General features: G+C 43.3%; 2 protein-coding genes across 2 annotated transcripts in view; both read right to left on the bottom strand.

Moving 5' to 3' along the window:
- Nucleotides 1-19,859, bottom strand: part of opcml (opioid binding protein/cell adhesion molecule-like) — a 641,537-nt gene that overhangs the window by 420,265 nt on the left and 201,413 nt on the right. The window lies entirely within an intron of this gene.
- On the bottom strand, nucleotides 1,852-17,968 carry LOC307020359 (uncharacterized protein). Its single transcript, XM_079651669.1, has 4 exons — nucleotides 17,843-17,968; nucleotides 16,278-16,297; nucleotides 15,952-16,109; nucleotides 1,852-2,064 (listed from the first exon to the last, which is right to left on the bottom strand). Exons 1-4 carry the CDS (start codon nucleotides 17,937-17,939, stop codon nucleotides 2,022-2,024), a joined length of 318 nt encoding a protein of 105 aa, XP_079507795.1. The 5' UTR covers nucleotides 17,940-17,968; the 3' UTR covers nucleotides 1,852-2,021.

The following is a 19,859-nucleotide window of genomic DNA, read 5'->3' as shown; positions in this document are numbered from 1 at the left end:
AAATAAACATTATGAATTGTCCAAAATAAAATTCCCAAACAATATTTAGGAGAAAACCGACTGGTAAAGTAAAGTTAATATTTATATAGAGTTATGTACACAGTGAAGGGCAATTGGAAGAGACAGGAGGTCGATGAGCAAAGTCAGTTATTTAGAGGCCGTTTGAAGTAGAGGGAGTGGCATCAAACACAATTCTGAAAGGCGATAATTATTTAAAAGCGCTTTTCAAGAGAGTGAGTTTTCCTCCATAGCTATCGACTGCTCTGTTTTGGTTGCTCTAAATAAGGAAAGGTTCATTATCTCGCCTCTGAAGTCCACTGGGACATATTGATGGAAGCTCTGTTGTGCTTGCAAGTGAGCAATGCTGTCTCCTCACTGGGCATAAATACAGTATTGATTAGCCATTCTACACAGCTTTCACTGTCATTTTTCTATCCTGCTCGCCAAGAAGAATTAGTGGACAGTAATCACTCTGCATTCTGCAGGCAGAAGCATCCACCATTAGAGATGAGCCGGTATGGAACCCAATAAATCATACTCACACCAGAACCACCTGTCACCATGAAGGATTCAGCAAGTAGAGCGCGGAAATATGGCCTTTGTTATTAGTTGCACGAAAAATCAGGTCAGACAGTCTCTGTTTACCCCCTTTGTTATTTGGATACAGAATGAGGTTTGCCACCAGTGCTAAGCCAGATCCCTCCAATATTTATACTGTGTGCTTTATATTTCATAAAAGGTTACTAGATAAATGAAACAATACAGGGATTGGCCATGCTTTTATATTCGAACAACAATACATTATGCATATCTCACTACCAGCCAGCCATGCTTTCATATTGGAAGATTATATATAGTAGCTTTAACATACACATACATTCATTTTAAGAAACAATGTTAAAGGGCCCATGTCATGGAGATTTCTACTGATCATAATTCCATTGTTGAGGCATACTAAAATAGATTCATACTGTGCAATTTTCCAAACTCACATTGGTTTCTCATACAGCATCTCAGTATGTGTATTCACCGGTATTCACTCTCTGTCCTAAACGGCTTGTTGGAACTCCTGCCCCCCCCCCCCTCCCTGTGAGCCCAGTGTGATCCGATTGGTCAGCTCGGCCACTCTGTTCTGATTAGTCAACCACCAGACAGGCTCCGCCCATGTCTAACACAGTGCTTTTTTCGGCTCTGAGCGGAACATCAGTTTTACAATGGCGTCGGTACAGCCGTATATTTTGAACAGTAGTCCGTCCGATCGTGCAAGTGAGACAGACCAACGTGATAGATCTGATCCACCGTCCCAAACTAGACTAGAGCAGACGGTTTCACAGTGAAAGGTTTTTATTTAGTATCGCTCTTACATTTCAGATGTTAGAACTGCATAATGTATCTACATCACAGTAACAAGTTTGTCCGCTAACTAACCAAACTGTTCTTATTTAGGTGCACTTGTGGAAACTGCGCCATGATGCCTACCGAAGTGGAAAACGTCTGTTGCAAAGAAATTAGAAAGGTAGCCTAGCTGACAGTTACAACATTATGTAGCCAGCTAGCTGAAAACACCAATAGTAGCACACAACATTATATAACAAGATATACACCATACATATTTGTCAAGTCAATAGACTATTATATGCCCTTTTATTTCAACCCATACACCCTGCAGAACCTCCATAACATGTACATATTTTATTATGGACCTTTGAGGCGTAGAATGGAAGAAGAGTAAGTTATTTTAACCTGTAATAAACTACGACTGTGTTTGATGAAAAATCTAATCACGGTTTGCTATATATGAATGATATGTTATAGGAGCAAATAATTCAGGGAAGAAAGGCTAAGTATTTCCATCAAACTTTATTTTTAGAAATGTACAAAATCAAAATGAGTAAATATACATATATACACTGTATATCATCCATTCCTCCCCTTATAGGCGTTTTCGGCATCTTGCCTATCGCAGCTTTGTAAGCTGGTGCTAGGGCTTTTTAGAACGTGGCATTAGAGTGGTCATCCCGTCATGTGTTGTCCGCCGGATATGCCAGGAGTTTCCTGATCTGGCTGGACGAAATCAAATGCAAATCACAAAATATTAGAGAAACTTAGATGTTTTAGGTTTGTTAGCTTGCCAGCTAGATTAATATGCTAACCTAGGTTTGCTAGTTGTTCAGTGTAATATGCCAACCTACTATGAACAGCAGCTAATGGTTCATATTAGGCTAGCAAGAACATGTTAACAATTGCAATCTTATACGGGTAGTCTGCTACATTCGTTCATTCATTGTAGCTGGCATAAAAACAATGTTTGCCCTAGCAAACTCATGTCTAGCTCTTGGTAGCCTTCTTGTTTAGCTCGGTAGCATACACGCTAGGAACGCCAACTATAATGTAATCAAGTTTCACGCGGAGTATACTGTCTATGAGTATTTTGTGTGTGAATGCAGACATTCTCCTGCTATGAGATACTACATGTAAGGCCATCTGCTGACATTGGAGTTGATGTATGGAAACGCTAGCAACTTAGTTAGCCCAGTTAGCACTGTGTCAATGGCTTAGCAGCCCGAAAAACGTTTACCCATTTAAACAGTCCTGGTAGATACCTTGTTTGTTTTAAACATCATAAATACACAAACAACAATGAATACTTACAGGTTGTGTACCCGAATCTCCCGCTGGTCCAAACAAAGTAGGAACAGCATCGTTCTTCAGTGCCCTACTATGGAGTCAGATTTGGGTCAATATTCTAGCGCGCAGAACAAGCTACTCACCAGCGGAAAATTTACTTTTACACGCGCATGAAATTACCCTCGCGCACAGATTAATTGTCTTGCTTGCTCGCGTGAGTGTCAGCCTCACTCGCTCGCGGAGTCTGTCTGCGTGCGCCTGAAAAGTTTCTGACACTTTGGGGCGGAGCCACTGGACTTTGATTGACAGCTGCCAGGAAACCTGGAGTTGCCAGGTTTGATAAATGCCTGAACTACCAAGAGCCAGGCTGTCAATCAAAGTCCAGTGGCTCCGCCCCAAAGTGTCAGAAACTTTTCACGCGCAGACAGAATCTGCGAGCGAGTCAGGCTGACACTCCCGCAAGCGAGCAAGAGGGCTGTCTCTCTCGCGAGCGCATAGCTCGCGAGGGGTCATTTCATGTGCGTGTAAAAGCACATTTTCCGCTCGTGAGTAGCTTGTTTTGTGCACTAGAATATTGACCCAAATCTGACTCCATACCTACGCTACAGGGTGTACTTCGAGGGTCATTATGTCATTGGTGTGCCATATGGGTGTTCCATTTCTTTTTTTTTATTCTTTATTTATTTGGGGTCACATTATAGTACAAGTACAGTTTTTCAAATCATATATTTTTAGAGACCCGAAAGTGACAAATGAAATAGTAAACAAAATTAATCAAAGTAAAATAAAAAAACGAAAATCACACAGGGGTTGTTTGAAATAGCAAATGTCTACACATGTACATGCATACATATCAACATACATATATACATTCAATACACATACATGTGACCATTTCATCCTTACTGACCGCCAGAGACGGTGCTTATGCAGGTCGAATATTTATATCAACAAAGTCACGTGTGACCTCGTATGACCCCGGAAGGCATAAGTTCCGGTGTTGTCAACGAGTTCAGTCCTTTTTCATCTTCTCGCTGCACAGGTTACTACTTTATGAGTAGAAGCCAAGCTAGCTTATTGCAAATTAGATTCCAGCTCATCGCTACCTGTAGCCTTGTGATCGTCTCGATCGGAGCTGGGAGGGGACCGCGTGTTCACCGCTCGGACCCCAGGAGCTCCGGACCGGTAAAGAGCGGACGCTCCTGCACGTCAGCCGGTGAGATCGCTACCATTTATTGCTGATTGTGCTATCTATTCTCAAGCTAATGAGATAAGTGTACAAGTTAGCCGAGGGCTCTCGCTAATTTGTTACTGCACTAGTGAAGAGGGCGTCTCCGCCCCCCTCTGACAGCTCACAATTGGTTCCTGTTCTATCCTCCAGTTAGCTGAGTGCTCTCGCTCAAGCTAACTGTTATGGCGCTAGTGAAGAGAGTGTTTCCGCTCCCCTCTCGCTGCACACAGTTGGTTCCTGTTCCATCCTTCAGTTGGCAGAGTGCTCTCACTCAGACTAACTCGCTAGTGGAGAGAGTATTCCCGCTCTCCTCTCAAAGCATATATACCATTAACTTACTTAATTTTTCTCACCCCAGTTAGCAGAGTGCTCACGCTCACGCTAACTATTATTGTGCTCACTCCCCTCCACTGCGGATATTGTTTCCTGGCCCAGTTATTTACAGTCAGTGCTCTCCCTCAGACTGACTTAAGCTGCCAGAAGCAGTTAGTCTGGAGTTTTTTCATTGGTACTGTCGCTATGTTTAATGGCTATAACACCTGTATGGCTTCTCTTCAACCAGAGGATGGCCATGACCTTTGCGCCTCTTGTCTTGGCCTCGAGCATCTGAGGGAGGGCCTTTCGGAGGACCCGTGCATGAATTGCACCATCATGCCTCGTGCGGTAAGAGCTGCTGGACTAGCCGAGGTTGAACTACTGACTGAGGGTGGCCTTCCCCCTGCACAGTCGACTACAGCCCAACCTACCTGTCCTAGGCGTCGGGCAGCAGAGGCTGCGGGTGCCCCGCCCAAGAAGAGGACTAAGCCTGATAGGCTGTCCTCTAGGGTGGACCTACTCACTACTGAGCTAGCCCAGATGAAGTTACTTTTCTTGACTCTCCATTCTGGTGCCAGTACAGAGCACGCCGCTGCACCCAGTCCACCCATGGCTTTGCTGATTCCAGATGACGATGTGTTCTTGATGGCAGCTTCAGCCACTCAATTTAATGAGTATGACGGGGAGGGCCCGTCCCATGCTTCTGGGCCTGGCTCCTGTACCTCAGTTCATGCATCCTCGGAGGGGGCAGATGACGGCTTCATGGGTACCGTCATTCGCATGGTACTGGCTCGCCAGCAGCTGGATGTACAGCAGCCCGAAACAGCGCCTGCCAGTGCTTTCTTCAGGCGCCCTTCGGCACCCGCCACCTTTGCCGTTCCTCCCTCTTGTGAGTATCTGAGGGAGTTACATGCATGCTGGTGGGACACTAAGACTCTTTCCCGTCTTACGTCAGATGGCCGAGCCCTGGCAGCCATGCAGGATGCGGCAAAAGTCGGCCTTGACCACTTGCCGGCTGTTGAGCCTACTATTGCTTCCCTCATAGTTTCCCCTGACGAAGCTCTGAGGTCGGAGGCCAGGTACCCTCGACCCCAATGTAGGGTCACTGAGGCTTACGATGCAGATTCCCTCTCTTACCTCATGCTCGCCCTCTCAGCTTCCCTGCAGCAGGAGGCTCTTAGCGCTTCCTCTACCAGCCTCAGTGACGCCTCATTACAGGCGTTTGCTCTGATGTCTAGAGAGCTTGGGCGCCTGATGTCCAGACTCGTCGCCAGGTTTGGCTGGCACAGTCACCCTTATCAGAGGCATGTAGGAGGACTCTCCGTGCTGTCCCAGTGGAGCCGGGGGAGCTGTTTGGTTCAGCTGCCGTACAGGTGCTCGAATGGACTGTCCAAGCTAGTCAGACCAGGCAACAGTTCTCAGCTCTTCACAGAGACATGCCATACTTAGACGACTGGTTAATCTGTTCACCATCCTGGTTGCAGTCGACCCAGGACGCGGCTCTCCTTCTCTCTCATGTCGCACGGCTAGGCCTCAAGGTGAACATGGAGAAGAGTTGTCTGATCCCCTCTCAGAGCCTAACCTTCATTGGGATGGCTCTGGACAGTCACTATGCGGGCCTGCCCATCTGCTCAGCACCTGGACGACATCCTCCAGCTTCTCCCCCTCTTCAAAAAGGGGCAGGTCTCTGGCATATATCCTGTTTCTCCGCCTCTTGGGCAAGCTGACAGTTGCCTCAACTGTCGTTCCCTTGGGCTTGTTGTCACTGCGAGCTGTGCAGCTAGCACTCAGGCACTTCCTGCCATACCTGAGGGGGAGGCATGTGCTTGTCCGCTCGGACAACACTACAACGGTGTATCACATAAACCACCAGGGGGGCACCAAATCGGCATGCTTGCTAGAGGTGTCCCAGACTCTCCTGACCTGGGCAGCTCCTTGCCTGGCCAGCCTACGGTCAATGTATCTGCCCGGAGAGCAGAACCAAGTCGCCGACTTCCTCTCCCGTCACAAACCTCCACCAGGGGAGTGGCGGCTTCATCCAGAGGTAGTGGCCAGCATCTTGGGTCTCTTCGGCAGGGCAGAGGTAGATCTCTTTGCCTCGAAGATGTCGACCCACTGCCCCCATGGCTGTCCTTGATGGGGAAGACCAGCCCTTTGGGTCAGGACGCCCTGGCTCATTCATGGCCAGGGTGTCTTCTCTATGTCTATCCACCCCTTCCTCTGATCCTACCAACACTCCTCAGAGTGCTTCATCAGGGCCACAGGCTTCTTCTGGTGGCCCCCTTCTGGCCAGCCAGGAGTTGGTTCTCCCTGCTACACAGACTCTGTTGCGGGACACCTTGGTGTCTCCCCAACAGGAAGGATGTCTTGTCTCAGCTGGAGGGTCGGATGTGGCACCCCGACCCCTGCCGCCTCCAGCTGTGGGTCTGCCCACTGGAGTGCCCGACCCACTGCTGAGCGACTGCATAGAGCCTGTCAGGAGGACTATTCTCAATGCTAGGGCACCATCTACTAGTAAGCAGTACGAAAACAGGTGGAAACTGTGAAATGAGGACCCAGTACATTGCTCGGTGCCTACTAGCCTTGAGTTCCTGCAGTCCCTCCTGGACGACGGCCGGTGTCACGCTACCGTCAGGGTGTAGGTGGCTGCTATATCAGCTCAACACGCAAGGGTTGACAACAATACAGTGGGGAGCCATAGGCTGGTATCCCTCTTTTTAAAGGGGAGCTCTGAGGCTTCGCCCCCCGAACATCCCAAGGGCTCCTACACGGGATCTGCCCTTGGTGCTGGATGACCTATGCTTGCCTCCCTTTGAACCCTTGTTACAGGCAGAACTGAGGTGGCTCTCAGCTAAGACTGCTTTCCTTCTTGCCATCACCTCAGCAAAGCGTGTGAGCAAGCTTCAGGCCTTGTCCGTGAACAGCTCGTGTCTGAGGGGGAACTCAGATGGCTCAGGTGTCACCTTATGGCCGAACACAGCGTTCCTCCCTAAGGTGCTGGCACGCTCTCATTTTAATCGGCCTATCCAGCTGGCACGGTTTGACCCCCCATCAGTAGAGGGGGAAGAGAGGTCAAGACTCCTATGCCCGGTGCGGGCTCTTAGAGCTTGTGTCCAGACTACCGCAGGCATACGTCAATCTGAACAGCTCTTTCTGTGTTACGGTGGTCCTAGAAGGGGCTGTGCGCTCTCAAAATAGCGCTTGTCCCACTGGATCGTGGACGTTATTGCCCAGGCATACAAGGTGAATGACTGTCCCTTGCCATCCAGAGTAAAGTGCTACTCTACCAGGAGTGTCTCCACGTCATTGGTGACCTTGAGAGGTGTGGCCCTGGAGGACATATGTGCTGCGGCCACATGGGCATCGCCGAGCACATTCGCCAGAACCTACAGGGTGAATGTTGCCGCCCCTCACCCGCTGGGTGTGGTCCTTCTGCAGAGTCCACCTAGGCCAGGGGTGCCCAACCTTTTTTGAACCGAGAGCTACTTTTAAAGTTGCCAGACTGCCGAGGTCTACCAGTCCAAATAGAGAGGCTTAGCCATTACCGACAGCCTAATACCAGGTAAATACACACTTCTACTTGTATAAAACTGACCTTTGTACGATTAATACTTCATAAAATACTGCAGATCCTTTATCTTACCTCTTTCTAATCTACACACATACAAGTATTTAACTGAAGTTACACAACAGTGATGTTGATACAGAGTTGGAGTTTATTCACACGTCACATACTACAGTGGGTAATGTTTTCAAGAAACATTGAACAGTGCTGCCACATTTGACACAGGGAAAAAAGAAAATACTTTCTTTGCCATTATATAAAAATAGTGTTGCTACAAAAGTATAAATTAGCCTTACTAATAAGACAACTCAGATCTGAAGCTACACAGGAATCTGCTGCCAAAGTGCAATAAAAAAAGACTAAATTAATAGAATCAAAACCTTTTTTTGCTGCATTTTAGTAGAGTATGAAAAGAAATGCCTTTAAAATAGGATGCAAGCAACACTAGTTTCTTAACCTGAATTGATTATAGACTATAATCAATTAAAGTTTGCATTCTTATACTATTTTGTACAATAATTATAATGAATAAGTTCAAACAAACTAAAACTTACAGCTGATTAATAACGGTATCTAACTTGAGTTTTTATTATATCAAAAAACCTGTTGAAATGCTACTGTTATTTTTACTGTCCTCAAAAAGCGCGTTGACAGCCTCCAGGAATACTTCTTTCACAAATGTGCCTTTCAGGTCCCTCCCCTTTTGGGAGCGTAGGGCAGAATTAGGAGGGAATTACGTCTCATAGCATTTGTGCACTGTTTTGAAATGCCGCTCCTAAATTACCCCTCTTCGATAAAGCCACGCTCGCATTGCAGATGAGACAGATGGACTTTAAATTGGAATAGATACAAAAATAATCATCCTCCCACTCGGAGTGAAAATGATATATTTGGGGCTTTTTTGCTTCTGCCATAATTGCGGTCTAGTGTGTGTGCGGAGTGTCACTCCTGTTGACACGGAAAACGTCAGTAAAATAGTGCCCACTGCCCACCAGCCACGCCCCGACACATGGGGTCACGCCGGCCAATCACAAAGCTTTGATGCGTTCAAGTGCATTATTCTGGCACAGGAAGATTATGTTGTAGGACATTAACGATAAAACAGAATATTGTTGTTCTATTTTTAGACACATCTCGCGATCGACCTTCGACTGGTTGGGCACCCGAGACCTAGGCCATCCCTATAGGGTAAGTATTCAGACTTCCTTGTGACTCTGTTGTATAGGTCATCCAGTGCTAAGTACCGCCGCTGGCGGTCAGTAAGGATGAAATAGAACGATAGTTACGTATGTAACTACGGTTCTACGAATCCTGGATGACCGCCAGAGTTCCTGGTCACTCGGAATCTTGTGTTTCCGCGAGAAGATTCCATAGGACTGAACTCGTTGACAACACCGGAACTTATGCCTTCCGGGGTCATACGAGGTCACACGTGACTTTGTTGATATAAATATTCGACCTGCGCATGCGCGAGACAGAAGATATTCAGTGCTAAGCTGGTCATCCAGGATTCATAGAACCATATCGTTTTTTCCTGTTGAGTCTGTGTGTCTGTGTGACTGTGTGTGTGTGTGTGTGTGTGTGTGTGCGTGCGTGCGTGCGTGTGTGTGTGTGTGAGTGAGCAGGTGGTGCCCGGTAGTGGATTGGCTGCCCTCGACAGGCTGATTGGTCCACCTGAGGAGACGGGAGTATTTAAGCTGCAGCTGTGCAGTTCCTCTGCCCTCTCTCTCACTCGACGTCTCCTACTCCCAACTCTGCGTTTGTTGATAAAGCTGATCTGTTGTGCTGTGTGTTTAACTATACCAAATACCGGTCCTTTTGTACATTGTGGTATTTTGGAACTTAACCTGTATTGAAAGACACGCTTTAATTTGCCCAGGAGTTCGAAACCCTTTTCTTTTGTTTAAATCGTTTTCTCCTGTTTTTTCGTCAGGGTAGGTACAGGGTTCCCTCGGGGTCTTAAAAAGTCTTACATTTGATCATCGGAATTTAAGGCCTTAAAAAGGTCTTAAATATGATTTAGAAAGTCTTAAAAGTTATTGGATTTGAAAGGTACTTCTGTTGCGATCACGTCTAAATGTATTTTGGGGGAAATGTCCGGGCTGCAATAGTGTTGTGTCAGTCGCGAAACAGCCGATTCTTTTGAACGGCTCTTTGGTACGAACGAGGGGAACCGAGTCCTACTTGGTGAGAGCCGTTCTTGTTATCGTTCAATCATTGGTCCTCAATCACTGCCTGGCAAAATCCACTCGCCTTTTAAAAAGCTTGATTTTGTTCCCCAAACGTATTCTGTAAAGACCCGCCCCTACTCTGATTGGTAGGTTTCAGCACGAGGAGTGAGATGGGGTTGGTCTAAACGGAATACGCGATCGAGAGAGAAGTCATAACAAGTGGTACAGGACAGGTAGACGACAAGTTTTTCGGATGGAAAATGAGCCAAACGCAGCAGCATTTGGATGCACTTCAACCAAAACCCAGGCACTGATAAAGCGCACCATTTTTAAAGGCAAAATATCCTTTAAAACAGGGTCAAAAAATTATCTCCATCGCCACTTAAACACAGTATCTATTAAGAGTTGCATGAATTTCATTCAAGGCAAGGCAACTTTATTTACTTAACACGTACAGAGGGTAAATTCAAAGTACATTCACTGACATGAATGACATGGCACCACCTTGTGTCATGTTTACAATGCCGATATTGACATTAGGTCTGGCAATACAGTCAATCATTATCCTGGTGATTATTTCGCAGATAAACCTAGTAACCCCGCCCCCTTTAAAAAAAAACGGCTCTTTGAAAGGAACAGAGCCATAAGATCCGGCTGCCTTCAAAGAGCCATAATTCCCATCACTACTGCAAAGTAACTAGTACGGTAAAAGCCTTTCAGTTCCCCCCAACAATTTGTATTGAAATAAATCAACATGGAACCAGTAATCAATAACTTTGTTTCCCCCGGCCCCTTATCGGAGAACACCCAGCTAGTAACCTAGCAACCAAGCTTCAGCTAGCGGCAGTCAGAAATTAGGTATCTTCTAATCTACTTACAATTAAATATGGTGAAGTGTAAGTTCAACCGTATTTGGTTGGAAAACATCGAATTTAGTGCTTGGTTAAAACCAGTGGAGGGGAATGTGTTTGAAGCCCGCTGCACCTTTTGCAAAATAAATTAGCGTTTGTTTTGCTAATGTAGCGTTGGCTAGTGCAGCTACTCTCGCAACAACACCGGGGGACCACCGGGTGACGTTTGAGTCTACGTCAACCCTAAAAGCGGAGGTGCTGTGGACGCTAAATACCGTAGCCAAACACCAATCATATAACAGCATGAAGACAGCAGAGCTCTGACTATAGCTCTTGTCACTCACTCACTCACTCACTCACTCACTCACTCACTCACACACACACACACACACACACAAACACTTTTTGTCTAACACGTTAACACAGTTCAGTGTACTGTTATGCTGCTATGTTTAGTCATCGTTCTTATGTTGAACATGAATTTACTTTGTAAGTAATTTCTTCTTTCCTAGCAATTTTCCTTCATACTTTCTTGCCGTGAAATAGGTCTTAAATTCTATTCAAAGTGGTCTTAAAAAGACTTACATTTGAGTTGGTGAAACCTGCAGGAACCCTGTAGGTAAGAAGCCTGTATGTTAATGTTCTTATTTCTTAAGCAAGATTTATGTATTCCAAGATGTATTTGTTTATGTGGGTTTTCTCGCCTCCTTGTAAAAAAACTAGGTAATTAAAATTACCAACGGCATTTTCTGTCTCAGTGTCCATTTTCTTGGGAGTGGGGAGAGTGCAAATGTTGTGCTGCGCCTAGATTCCCCTAGACCTGGGCGTAACAACATAGTAAAACAATTAAAATTATAGTGTCCATCCAAAAAAGAAATATTACTTATAGTGAAAACCACCTTTGAATGATGGGATAGTAGCCTAAAAGCTTTAGGAATACAAACTATAACATATAATAAGTACCCTATATCAAGATTGATGCAAAACAAGTGAAATGTGACCTTTTGAGAGAGTTAGAAGAAAACAAAACCCACCTTTGGGTGGATTTGTTGTTTCTCTGGAACCCATTGATCGATTTTGGTGATTGACATCTCTTTTGAACCGTTAGAGCCAATAGAATCAAATGGGAAGTTCCACATAAACACACACGTTACCATTGAGGAGTGAGTGTGTCGCGCACGCAGTCGAAAGCTACGTTACGCTCTGAAAACTGAAAACTGAAACCTAGGCTCAAACTAGTAAATATGAAGATGGATTATCAGTAATCATTTCAAAGTGACACAGACACATTGGATTAACCATTGGATTAACCTTCAGCGGTGTTTTTATCGATTTGATGCCATTGAACACAACTTTTGATCAGAAACGGCAAAAGGCAAGACATTTCTCCCATGTTTGCTCCGTAAAGCTCTGTGTTGTGATGTCTATGTTTGCTTCCCCTGTCGTGAGTTCTGATTGCTCAGTGATGATACTTATATTTCTGGAATCTGTGGAATCTCCGCTTGCTAATCGATATCTTGTTTGTGCAGATCCAATATGTAATAAGGGTATTTATAACTAGAGTTATGTGCTAATTGCGTTTTTTCGCTCAGGGCTCATTTACACGCTTCTTGTGAGACTTGTGTTTTGTTTCAGTAAAATTTGTACGTATCGTCAGTTAGCTGAGTTTCTTCCCGTTAAATGGGTATGACACATTAATAGGTTTTTAAATGTTAAGAAGCCCTGAGACATAGTTTCGTGAAAATAAAACCCACAGCCCCGGCGGGCGGGGGGCCTCCGGGTTGTACAGGTTAAAGAGGCCCTGCAGCCAACCCACAACAGAGCCGGCAAGCTAACCAATCAGAGCAGACTGGGCTCTGGTTTCAGACTGAGGGTGGAAAGAGGTGCTGCAGCACAGGCAGTATGAGAAAAATAAAGAGCTTTTTGAACATTAAAGCATGGAGAAATGTCACAGTAGAGACACAAATGACAAAATACATTGTGACACCACTATATGCAGCATATGATGTTGAAAACCATTACTAATCCCCGCCTCACCGCCCCCCAGGCATAAACATTACTTTTTTAAGGGGTAGGAGACAACTGGTCTCTGTAAATAATGACTACAACTTTCAGGGTAATGATTGTGGGCACACAATCATTAAATGGTTAGAGTAAGGAGATGATTACTAGTGTTAAAATAAACCTGTGAGGGAAATCCAACAACAGCAGCCCAGAAGATGCTTTGGGGCATTTTCTGGAAAAAGAAAAGTGAGGCCATACTTTTTCCTTGGGAGAGCAGTCCTGTTTTTATTATCCCTGCCCTCAAGAGGACCTTGTTCAGTGGAAAACGGCCTGCTTCTATACCATCTATATGCCTGACAGGCTTTTGTACCGGACAGACAAAGAAAAGGGCTCCTGTTGCACATGGTGTCTTAAGAAACCCCTTTATAAAATAAATTGTTTGATCAATCAGCAATGGGTAGTGGCTAATATGAAATAAAGCACCAGTATTATGTTGCACACTGTGAACAGATTGAGAAACCAGTGGATAGTTAGAGGGAAATATGTGCCAGTGTTCATCAGCCAAGTAAGAAGAGCCAGAAGCGAAACCCCAGTCTGCAGCTTGTCATAAATAAATACAATTTAAAAAATCTTAATAGTGTCTTAAAAAAGTTATTAAAATGACAATGTTATTGTATCTGTGTTGTGCGATATGCATAGATGATAGTAATTTGACTTGTATTTTCAATAGTAACTCACTTTTTGTGAGCACACACTCCCTCACTAACATTTGGCTTAACTATTTGTTTGTAAAGAAAGTTAGGGAATTTTTCTTTTCTATTAACATACTATGTATTTAAATTAATGTAACTTCTTAAAATGTCTTAAAAACACACAATCAATAAATTAATCACCATTTCCTTTGTTCAGACCTGGAAGCCATCATCTAAATACTCCTTATATGTGCCGTATGATTAGGTGGAGTCTTGGATGTCATTGGTCAGTATTAGAAATTAAAATCAATGTTTTATGGCATGACTTGGTTTGGATTTACCGTCAGTTTAAAAGCTATTTTATTCTGAAAAAAAAACTGAAGTTTTCACACAATCTTAATGCCAAGCTTTTATTCTGAAAATCCTTCATGACGACATCCGGGGCTACCATCCAGTATTATTAAAGTGGCTATTTAAGCCGTTATAAAGTATTAAATAAAAAGGTATGAAAGAGATAAGGAGGAGAAAAGGCGTGTGGATGTAAGCAATGAATGTAAAAGGTCGAAATCCTCTGTTTTACGCAATGTCGGACATTGAAGACTGAGGCGGCAGCCCCCCCCCCCCCCCCCCCCTCTTCCACAGCACGAGAGAGGATATAATGCGGCTACTAAGCAGCAACTCGGCCCTTCCTTCTTGGCTGCAGCTACACCAAGGCAACGCCGGAAATTGTCTCTTTATTACGGCCCCTACACACGGCGGCGTGCGTTGCCACTTCAACGCTTCTGCCCATTCACTTTGAATGGGGTGACGTCACGAATCGCCGGACTGCATTGTGGGAGCAAAGCGTAGCTTCTCTCGCGGTGCTCGCTGCAAAAGTAGAGCAATGTTCTACTTTTGACGCCTCGACGGAGGCGCCAGCCAATCGAATCATATGCCCGTACAAGCTCTAGCCAATCGAACCGCGTGCTTGTGTGTCTGAGACAGGACATTCATGTTATTGGTTGCTGGTCGAGTTTCAGCCCCCCCCCACCGGCAAGCAACAACGCATGCCGCCGTGTTTAGGGGCCCTTACCTTCTGCTTGTTCTATTACCACGTTACTTAATTAAAGTACCCATTTGATGCTTATGCCAGAGACTCCATTGGTCTCCTTATTTTAAGTTTCTCTCCTGGACGCAATGACAAGGAACATCCTAATAGTTGGCGATACCCAACGTGATATGCTACCGCGGGAGAGCAGTTGCAGTTTTCAAAGGAGCTTGAACAGTGCCGGCAGACATACACTCGGGCCCAGCGCCGTATAGACTATGAGTTATGTCATCTCCGTTCACTCCAATTGACCACTTTTTTATAGCAATGGCAGATCGTGGAGCCTCTCAATCGTTCCCCGGAAGTTAGCGCCAAGGCAAGCAGCGCAGTAGAGTTGCAGCATAATAGACCGTTCGTGACGGACTTTTGAAAGGTAAGAAGAAGTTTAAAGATTTATATTGCGGATATTATCAGTACATCTGATTCAAATTAACATGTGTATTAAAGGATGTCAGTGGGTTATCCCTAAATTAGTAGATTTAGGGAACGTTTACAGATAACAGATAAAGCTACCGGATCAAGTTAGCAGCACACGTTGAACAGCCTTTTAATTGTAAATTCCGTTCTCTTAATGTCATTTCGTCCAACATTGTTGAATTAGAGAAGAGGGTCTTCTAAAAGGGATTGTATGCGGGGGTGGAGGGAGTTAAATATTAGATAAATATAAAGTTTGGTGCGTGTAAGAGTGAGTGTTTTTAGCAGAGCCATATTGTGTCCTTGTGATTATGTTGATTATTACCTGTCTGTATTATGTTGCAGCTCAGCTGATTTTGGATTGATGTCAAAGGGAGAGGAACTTAAGTGAGAATGAAAACACAAGGTAAGTTTAATACTACTGTTTTATATAAGTAAGCATACTAAACATGTATTCTATCACTGTATTATATAAGTAATCTTGTTAGTAACCTACTGTATGGCAGGTGGAGGGGCAGTGATGTTACAGGTGGAGGAGCAAGACTGCAAACTCACAAGACAGAGAAATCAAAGTTTGTTCTCCAGAGAAGAGGTTGATTTCACTTCAATTTTTTATTTCATATTTTCTAAAGATGTATGATGCCATTTGTCATACTTTGTTAAACTCACAAATAATAAAGTTCCATAACTTCAGTTGGGAAAAAAGACCACACCTTATCTCCCCAAGGCAATTTCCCATCCAATAGGTGTGCTATATAGGTGTGTATAACCCTTTCTCCTGTCTGTTACTCCCTCTTTCAGCACAAGAACCAGAGGGGGATTCAATGGAGCCTGAATACCTGCACTGAGACCCTCACCCTGCACCCTGAGTCTCAACTCTGTGTCTGTCAAGCCTTTCCCTGTTTTTTTTTATTAAACAAAACATTAAGCTTTCCCAATGGTGTGGTTTTCGTTTTGTGAAAAAGTGCAAATGCAGTGTTTGTATATAATTACCTCACATATGTTTTTGCTGTTGGTCGTGAAATTGCTCCTGCTGACTTGAGCCAGCCATTTTTTCCTCCGCTCTGTGTCAGTGGGGAAGCCGTACATTCGTACTCCTTTCTCGGAGCGATTTGAGCATCCCCAGGCAGCACAGCAAACCATGGTGGCGACTAGGAGGCAGCACAGCAAACCAGAACAACACGGAGGAAAAGGCACAGACAAACTGCATGATATGCTATTCAATTTTTATTGAATTCCATGTATTTGCATTGGATGTTCCTAAAACAACACATTTAACATCATCATCATGCTGCTGCTGCTAGTCCTTTGATAGTCACCTGTCGGTCTCCTGTCCTTTCTGAAAGCCATAAAGATGACATTAGTCATTTCGATAACTTGTGTCCTCAATTACCATGGGATTACTGAAACTACCATGAATTTAAGAAAATGCTAGAAATTAATCTAATCTGAATTTTGAAGCATTCCTTTAGATCCCCTCCCTCTAAATATATCAATAAACATTAGAAAGTGATGCTCCTGACTACTATACAAGTTTAAGAAGATAATATTGGTTTGAAAGAATTCAAAGCTATAAATAAACAGCAACAGGCTCTTTAACCAAGGCACTGTTAGCCTAACATGTAAACTAGTTGTTCACACTAATCCTAATATTATCACTTAATATTAGCAAATTCTATTTTATTTTTTAAAACATATTGATGTAAATACATACACATATCGATTTGTTGTATAAATATTGCAAATCAAAACCTTTATTCACTAATAATTACCAAAAGTCGAAGTTCTATCTCCTGTTATCAATGCATTCACATTGCCCGCCATGAACTTCCGGGGAACGATTCTCGTCTGCATGAACCACGTGACGATAACCATTTTTGGACTTCCGCTGTCGTAACTCTTCTATCTATACGGCGCTGGGGCAGACGCGTTGGAAATCATTTTTGAAGCTGTGGAAGCTGTAGTGTGGACGGGCCGTTAACTTGCAGAGACGAGCTTCTTTCATTTAACCCTTCACATTCCAACAGAAACTGAATAGGCAGATTTGAAGGATTTATGTCTTTGGAAATGTTATTTTAAATACAATTAAATCAAGTTATTTTGGTAAAACTAATAAAAAATATAACTAAAAAAATATATTAAAAAATATATATAAAAGAATATATATGTTTTTTTAATGTTTTTAAATATTATTTTTGTAGATTATCTTAGGCCCTCACAGAGGGCCTAGAGTGCACTGACGGCTCGCCACTGTCATATAGTATATCATAACTGTTTTTAATGTATTCTCTCTGGCTGTCCATCTCATAATGTTCACATAGAAACTAGCTGTCATTAGGAATATCATTCATAACAATTATAATTTCATGCAAAAATCTGTCTCAAAAAGAGGTTGCACATTTAAATTCAGGTGTTGTTATGGCAACGTCAGTGGCCAAACAGCCACATTTACTGCTGCAAATACGTTCAAACATACTGTCGGCATGTACAGCAGTGGCATGCCACCATTTCAGCTGACTTTTACTCAGAAATACTGTCACATAACATCCATATATTTCAGTGCTAGGTTGATGCTTAGCTAAGCTAACCATGAAACACTTTAACTGACAGGACTCAGGATCAACTGTGTACTGTAAGGTAGCTTCTAGCTTCATGTTGAACAGTAAGTCAACATTTTCCAGAGCTTTCTTTGAAATCACCAGGTAACTAAAACATATTACATTTAGATTGTATGACAAAGTGTTTATTTAATATCTCTGGCTAGCTATAGCTACTTGCTAACGGTTTAGCTTACCCCCGCGATTCAAAGTAACGTCAACGTAGCTGTTATTTATGCTTTGCTTACATGTTCGCATAACTTGGAAGTTTACTGACATTTACATACCTTGTTTACCTGGCTCAAGTGGTGGATCTGGGGTTGTTGTGTGAGCCACCACTTGAGAATTGTCGTATTTTTTAAGAAAAAATGTTCTTATGTCCATCTTCAAAAACTCTGAGTCCGACTGAGAGTTTAAACATTGTCACAGCTCACAGGTCAACTCTCTGGTTGGTCTGGTGTCTTGCCTCTGTTGCATTCACTGAACATGGGAAATTACAATCCTGCCGTCCTCTCATGATGAGGTTCAGGTAAAGCACGGTGAATGTATTATATTATTGAGGGAGAATTGTCCGGGGTTACAGAAATAACATTTGGGGCTTTGGTCCTGTATAATAACGTCATATTAAATGCAGTCATTTGTTCTTTAGCAACAGCTTTTGAGAGCACTGCATTCATCAGTGTTCGTTTTAGTGCTGCCAGTTTGTCGACGGCCTGTGTGTTGATGGGACTTCTCATGTTCCCTAAATGTTTCCCCTTCCTTTCGCCAGTTCTTAAATCCTCCTTTCACAAAACTCCCATTCCTGATCTTGTCCGCACTGACAAGCTTATTTTCTATAGCAGAGCAACAGAAGAAGCACACCACATTATCTGTATTATGTATAGACTGCTTACACTAAAATGCTAACTCAAAAATAGTAACTCAAAATAAAACTTTTGAATTGATTTGTTAAGTGAACGTTTTGGCGTTGCAGTTACAACTCTCCGCCAACAGATGGGGGTGCTGCAGCACCCTCAGCACCCCACCCCCCCCTTCCTGCGTCCCTGATAGTAAACAATAGGAGTGTGTGTCTGTCTGGTAAATTGGACTCCTGAGAGACTACCTAATTTAATGTTAAACAACCCAAATTTGAATCACACCACGTGGCGTTGTTTAAGAGCAAGCAAGGGTGAGTCTATTTTCCTTCCTTTCATTTACACTGCATGTTTTTACTATTAATGTTTTAAGTCATTACGGATGATAAAAGTTGTTAGAACAATAAATTGAAAGTCGTTACGGATGATAAAAGTTGTTAGGACAATACATTGAAAGTCGTTTTGGACGAACAAGTCGGTACGGCTGATATAGTGGTTATACTGTTCTGTTTTCAACCAAGATTACGGGGATTAGGGTGGATTACGGTAATCGGAGTTACAACAGCATTATGTTAAATTTGACGACGGTCTGTTAATGGTCGCTGATAGGTCTCCATAGTCCCATCCTAGCGTGTTGAAACAGCAACAGATAATCACAAGACAAAACTAGATAGAAATGTTATTTTAAAAAGTGTTGTTTTTGTGTTGAATTTCTATCAACCACTTTGTGACTGATCTCATCAGTGAGAGCCATTCTTCTTGAAAAACTCTTTGTCGGCAGGTCAGAGTTTGAAATAATCAGTTGCCATCTTGTTTTGACCTCATGTTGACAAACAAACACAGGGCAGTCTCCATTTTGTGGAATGCAAATTCAAAGCACTCCTTTGTTTGTTCTTATGCAGCTGGTTTCACACATTTTTCTGACCTCCATCTTGTGAAGAACAAATCATACTTCTTGTCACAGTTGGAGCTAGAAAACTAAATCAGGTTATCTATACTGTTGAAGTTTGGCGTTTGAAGGGAAGGATTATTGTATTTTCTAGAGGTCCAATCTGATTTTTTAAGTATTTCTGCTGGCAAATGTGTTTTTTTTTTTTTAAGTAGTCCTGTTTGCAAATGTGTTTTGGCGGTTTTGTGCTATATTGTTTGATCATATTGTAAGTTATCTTCCCATTTCAAAGGTATTTTTAAGAATATTAGCTACCTCTAGTGGATGAAATTGAAAAAAACAGCGCACTCTGCTGGTCGTAATAAATACAACAATAGCGCATTTTAGGCAGAATTACAATTATATGCGAGTGTTATAAATGGACACATACTTCATGATATATACATATAAGAAACTTTATGCAATAGTCGTCCAACCTAGAGTGTAGAATATTCAAACGCCATATTATTGAGTTTAACACAGCTTATTACATTTTCAAAATGTCATACACTTGAGTATACA

This window comes from Notothenia rossii (assembly GCF_949606895.1).
Source record: "Notothenia rossii genome assembly, chromosome: 9".
Lineage (NCBI taxonomy): Eukaryota > Metazoa > Chordata > Actinopteri > Perciformes > Nototheniidae > Notothenia > Notothenia rossii.
Note: the sequence above shows the minus strand (reverse complement) of the source record. Positions and strands in the feature narration are given on the sequence as shown.

What these genes read in the sequence shown, in the direction of transcription:
- LOC307020359 (XM_079651669.1), bottom strand. Translation starts at nt 17,939, where the DNA reads ATGGACATAAGAACATTTTTTCTTAAAAAATACGACAATTCTCAAGTG. An exon ending in ACTTGAGCCAGGTAAACAAG is followed by an intron (nt 16,298 to 17,842) that starts GTATGTAAATGT and finishes TATGGCTTTCAG; the next exon opens with AAAGGACAGGAGACCGACAG. An exon ending in AAAGGACAGGAGACCGACAG is followed by an intron (nt 16,110 to 16,277) that starts GTGACTATCAAA and finishes GCTGCCTCCTAG; the next exon opens with TCGCCACCATGGTTTGCTGT.